The sequence below is a fragment of the Camelina sativa genome, chromosome 20, assembly GCF_000633955.1.
Source record: "Camelina sativa cultivar DH55 chromosome 20, Cs, whole genome shotgun sequence".
In the NCBI taxonomy this organism is placed as follows: domain Eukaryota; kingdom Viridiplantae; phylum Streptophyta; class Magnoliopsida; order Brassicales; family Brassicaceae; genus Camelina; species Camelina sativa.
The window spans coordinates 1,774,954-1,781,146 of NC_025704.1; the positions used below are offsets into that span (position 1 = coordinate 1,774,954).

The 6,193-nt window shown below is 36.3% G+C and overlaps 1 protein-coding gene across 1 annotated transcript in view; it reads left to right on the forward strand.

Moving 5' to 3' along the window:
* Positions 2,585 to 6,193, forward strand: part of LOC104768648 (transcriptional activator DEMETER-like) — an 11,407-nt gene continuing 7,798 nt past the window's right edge. Inside the window, exons 1-4 of the mRNA XM_010492669.2 lie at positions 2,585 to 2,691; positions 3,065 to 3,867; positions 4,065 to 4,456; positions 5,125 to 6,188. Of these exons, the coding sequence (XP_010490971.1) occupies positions 3,243 to 3,867; positions 4,065 to 4,456; positions 5,125 to 6,188 (2,081 nt within the window). The 5' untranslated portion in view covers positions 2,585 to 2,691; positions 3,065 to 3,242. The remainder of the gene's footprint in view (positions 2,692 to 3,064; positions 3,868 to 4,064; positions 4,457 to 5,124; positions 6,189 to 6,193) is intronic.

Below are 6,193 nucleotides of genomic sequence, written 5' to 3' on the forward strand. Positions count from 1 at the left end.
CGTGTTATTAGAATCCTATATTTCGCCTTTCTTTTATTTTATTTTTTTTGTGTTACTACTTTATATTCAGACTACTTATTGATTCTGTCTCGAATCTTTTTGATTGTCACTTTTGGAACCTATAAATGTTTGACAATCTCACCAAATTTATCTAATTAACAGTGTGAAATTTCCTTGGCATAAAAAAAATATAAAGAAAACAGTGAGAAATTTCTTATATTTAAATACACAAAAGTAAAACATTTAAAAACATCACAATATTTTAACAAACGGTTAAGAATAACATAAATAAAAATATTTATATAAATTATTAAAATCAAGGAATTTTTTTCAGAGTTTTTAAATTCAGTTACGGTCACGAATTAGAAAATGGACGTTTAACGAAATTTCCATGCAACTTTAAATCTTTTGTTGAATTCAAAACAACTTAATAACTAAGGATATTTAATAGATCATATATATGTTGTTCTCGTCTCGATAATCATAATTTAGTAGTATTAATTACATGGAAAATTAATCATTCACGATGACGAACTTATATAAGAATAAATAACTAACAATGCACGTGATGATTACAATCAATGACAGTTTTGATCTAAAAATAGAATTTGCTTTAGCGAACCTTAATATGTAGTATATGCTACAAATTCTTTCCTTAGTTGAATAAGACCGGGACGATCAATTTTCTCTCCCTTGTAGTTTACAAAGAAAAAGTCAAGAATAAGGAAAGAATTTGTAGATAGATAGATTGGTTGTAATTAAGTTGAGTCCATAGATAGATTTTCTAGGACCAGCCCTAATCACGACAACTATCTTAAATTGTAAGTTGTAACTTGTAGCACAATTGTAACTTCCAAAAAGTTTGCATTCGTAATCTGTATAAAATTTAATTTTATAATTTTGTTTTGATAGTATGAGAGAGTTATAGAAACAATAAGTCATTGGTCAAACAATTAGAGAAAGGAAGCTACCACAATATAATTCTCTTCAATTAATTAACAACTTCTAAATATAAAACTAGAAATTTGTACAAACTTTCAAACAGTTTTAACTTAAGAGAAACGCTAGGAAAAAATTGACCTAACTAGTTTGATTGACGTTGAACTTGTCAATATGAAAGCGATATATATAAATATATAAGTCTTCATTATCTGCAAGTTTTTTTTTTAAAAGGTGTTGAGTGGATTGTTACTTGTTGGAGCATTCGTTTTTTTTTGTTTTTTTTAACGATAATAAAACGTTCTGAGTTTTGACTTTTGCCATACCCATAATCATAATGTTTACGAGTAAAGGATACATGGAAAGATTACAACAAATGAATATATTGTCTTTTGATTATGTGACGCGTACTTTTTAGTTGACAAAAAACTACTACTACACCAAATATGCCACTAGAAATAGAAGAAACGTATACCAAATTGTATCTATGTCAATCGACGTAATGATGGTAAGAAAAACGTTAAGCAGATTCGAAAGATAATTAATCTCTTTATTTTGGTATGTGTGCAATTTGTATCTATGTCAATCAACGTATTACAATGTAACTGATTTGCATGATCACCTAGAAAAATAATTTTGCGTAAATATATTTCCACATGAGAGAGATAAACTTTTTTTCTGACTCTAGTCTCAAGGAAAACGTTAAATTTGGTATATGATGATGAAATTATTGTCACAAAAAGAAATCGTATGTCCATTACGACAATATTGACTATAATAAGAACCAAATTATATAGTCAACAGAAAATTCAAAATTATTACCTCAGCTATAAATTCTGAAATAGAGCAAGAATCTCATAATATAATGTTTCGTGACTCGTTGAGACACGTAACTCGTGAACACTGACAAATTTAATATATGGGAGTCAAATTAAAAAATACAGAAAAATAAAAGGAGCAGCAGATAATAAACTTGGGATCAGATAACCTTTCTTTGGTTTAAAATAGGATTATCCGAAAAGATGAGGGACTAAAGCGAAAGTATTCGGGGGTAGGAAGAGATCCGTCACAATCATTTAATGGCCACCACGCGGAAACTTGTCGTTTTATACAATTCCTTAACCATCGGGTCGGGTTTTATATTCCAATTGGGTCCAAAGTATTGTTTAATTACTCAATTAGTGTGAATTAGATACGAAAATAGTGGTAAAACAAACACAAGTACGAGATATATTTTTAAAAATGTAATTTTTTTTTGACCGCTAAACAAAAAAATATATGTATTAAATGCCAATTAAATAAACGTGTTAACATGCTTACTAGTTACTATATTAAGTTTAGAAGAAGAACAAACAATTAATAAATTTATTTCACAATATGATTCTACTGAACATATTTTTATAAGGCCCAAAAAAAACGCTACTTACGTTGCTTCATCTTGGCGTTGTCATCAGTATTTTGACTGAATCAAATCAACTTTGAATGCTTAAACCATTTAAAAAGGATTAATGACAATTAATTGAACAAAATACGGAAACTTAAAAGCAACAAATCCTGGTGGGGTGGATCTAGTTTTGGGCTTCAGGGCCCAATATTTATAATTGCTATATCTGTGACTCACTTGGTTTCTTCTACATGTCACCACTCTCTCTCTCTCTCTCTCTCTCTCTTGATGCTTATCTATCTCTAACGGCAGAGCTGACTCAGTTTTCTCCGGCATTGACTCGCCTGAGAATCAGAAGCTCAGACCTGGTGAGCTTTTCTAGCTCCATTTATTGTTTATTTGATTATTAGTTTCCTCTTTTCATTTATCTGGAATTTGTTCAGCTGTTACAACATCTTCCGATCACGAGAAGATTCTCAATTTCTTATTTCTGTTTTTGATTATAATCTCAGCCATTTAACACCTGAGAAATTTTTGATTAATGCGTAATAATTAACCCAGATTTGCTTTTATCTTCCTTTCCCAGAAAACATTGTCTACTTTATTTTTTGACGTTTCTCATTTATTTTTTTTTGGATTCCAGCTATCACTATCTTTCAAATTAAATGTGTTTCTTGTTGTGTCGAGAAAGAAAAATATCTGAATATTTTTTTTTTTATTTACTTCATTTTTTGGGTGCAGATTCTTATGTTGATGTCGCCTTAAAATGAGTGTTCGTCCTTCTAACCTGGTTTTGGTGTTTGGAGAGTGTTAGGTAGAAACAATTTGTGGAGGATTTGGTTAGGTATTGCATTGGTAATTACTAGAGTGATAGGGTTGAAGAAGGGGGGAGTGATTTTCTAGGGCTTATTAGTTTGGTATGAATTCGAGGGCCGATGATCCTGGGGATAGCTATTTTCGAGTTCCTTTGGAGAATCAAACTCAAAAAGAGTTCCAACTCAGGGGTTCTTGGATTCCATTTACACCCAAGAAACCTCTGCAAGGTACATCAAGTCTGATCGTAGATGAGAGAGTGATGCACCAGGATCTAAATGGGGTTCCTTCAGGTGGTGAGTTTGAAGAGAGGGGATTCTGCAACAGTGGTGCTGTATGTGATCTTAACTATGCGGTGCAGGGAATGGATCAAAATGTGGTTTATAACCATGGTGCTCATCAAGGGGTGATAAACACAAATAGGATGGTTAATAACTTAGAAGGACCATATGGTCAAGGTAGGAGTAATAGTGAGAGGGATCTTTTGGGCAGGAGTGATGCAAATTCTCGTTTAGCACCTGTTATCAGAAACACCACCGGTAACGTAGAGCTGGTCAATGGAATATTTACTTCAGATGTGGGTATGGTAAACAGTTCTTTCATCCAAAGTGGCAGTTCTCAAGCTGGCTGTACTGAGTTTGAATTGGACGACTTGTTGGATCCCGTGCAGATGCCGTTCTCCTTCACAAGCTTGCTGAGTGGTGGGGATCACTTATTCCAGGTTCGTCAATGTGAGTGATCAAATCTTTTTTTGCAGTTCTTTTTTTTTGTTTTTTCCCTCGTTTTGGCAGTACTTAGATCTTAAGGTGTTCTATTGGTATGTGCATGAATTAGAGAACCTTTTAAGCATGAGCCAAACTGGCATTGCATATCATCATTGGATTTCATAGAGCATACCATTTCTGAAGGAAGTCTTGGTTTTGAACAGATGGAACTCCAGCGTGTAGTAAGCCTCTTTACAATCTGAATTCACCAGTTAGAAGAGAAGTAGTTGGGTCCGTCTTTGAAAGTTCGTTTCAATCTGTACCGTCAACGCCCAGTCTGTGCACAACTGGTGAAAAGAATGGATTCCTTGAAAAGATAACTACTACCACTGGACATGAAATCACAGAGCCGAAATCTGACAAAAGTATGAAGAGCATTGTGGACTCGTCTGTTGTTAATTCGACGGAGGTTACTAAACAAAATGATGGCAGGAGACAAGATGTTCTGGATTTTGATCTGAACATGACACCTCAGCAGAAACCCTCAAAAAGGAGAAAGAAGTTCATGCCCAAGGTGGTCGTGGAAGGCAAACCTAAAAGGAAGCCACGCAAACCTGCAACTCAGGAGAATATGAAATCTAAAGAAACCGGGAGTAGCAAAAGGAAGAAAGCTCAAAAGAAAAACTTGGAAGAATCAACTACTAAAAAGCAAGCCAATGTTGGACGTATGAGCAACAAAATCCCTGAAGTCACACTCAAAAGTTGCAGAAAAGCTTTGAATTTTAACTTGGAGGAATCTGGAGATGCGAGGCAAGGTGACTCTGTGGCTGAATTTGTCCAGAGTGGCTCAAAGTCATTTTCTGAGATCAGAGATGCCACTGGTGGAACTAGTGGTAGTTTCCCGATTTCAGCAACACAAATAGAGCAGAGCAATGAATTGGTTGCTTCGAACCAGCCACTTGAAGCGTCAACGGGAAACCAGCCAGAAAAACTACCCAGAGTATTACAAGAAAATTATACACAATTACTGGCCAGAGACCAACAACCTGAATTATTGATAGGAAATCAGCAACCCCAGTTCCCAGTGGCAACCGATAACACCCAGTTCCCAATGGAAAGCGAACAAGCTTGGCTTCAGATGAAAAACCAACTCACCAGCTTTCCATTCGNTCGTCTGTTGTTAATTCGACGGAGGTTACTAAACAAAATGATGGCAGGAGACAAGATGTTCTGGATTTTGATCTGAACATGACACCTCAGCAGAAACCCTCAAAAAGGAGAAAGAAGTTCATGCCCAAGGTGGTCGTGGAAGGCAAACCTAAAAGGAAGCCACGCAAACCTGCAACTCAGGAGAATATGAAATCTAAAGAAACGGGGAGTAGCAAAAGGAAGAAAGCTCAAAAGAAAAACTTGGAAGAATCAACTACTAAAAAGCAAGCCAATGTTGGACGTATGAGCAACAAAATCCCTGAAGTCACACTCAAAAGTTGCAGAAAAGCTTTGAATTTTAACTTGGAGGAATCTGGAGATGCGAGGCAAGGTGACTCTGTGGCTGAATTTGTCCAGAGTGGCTCAAAGTCATTTTCTGAGATCAGAGATGCCACTGGTGGAACTAGTGGTAGTTTCCCGATTTCAGCAACACAAATAGAGCAGAGCAATGAATTGGTTGCTTCGAACCAGCCACTTGAAGCGTCAACGGGAAACCAGCCAGAAAAACTACCCAGAGTATTACAAGAAAATTATACACAATTACTGGCCAGAGACCAACAACCTGAATTATTGATAGGAAATCAGCAACCCCAGTTCCCAGTGGCAACCGATAACACCCAGTTCCCAATGGAAAGCGAACAAGCTTGGCTTCAGATGAAAAACCAACTCACCGGCTTTCCATTCGATAACCAGAAACCTCCCATGACCATAAGAAACCAGCAACCTTGTTTGGCCATGGGTAATCAACAACCTATGTATCTGATAGGAACTCCACAGCCTGCATTGGTGAGTGAAAACCAGCAACTAGGAGGTCTCCAAGGGAACAAGCAGCCTATATTTTTGAATCAGCAGACTTGTTTACCTGCTGGAAATCGACAATATGGATCACCGGCAGACATGAATCAGCTTGTTATGTCAACCGGAGGGCAACAACATGGACTACTTACCCAAGATCAACAACCTGGATTTTTGTTGAGAAACCAGCAACCTGGATCATCAATGAGAGGCCAGCAGTGCTCTTTACCTTTCACGAACCAGCAGCCTGGAACTCTAAAAGGTTTTACTCACTTGAATCGGATGGTAGCTGCCTGCATGTCATCACCTGGGCTTCGACGTCATTTTCAGTCACAAATTCCTGCAAAAA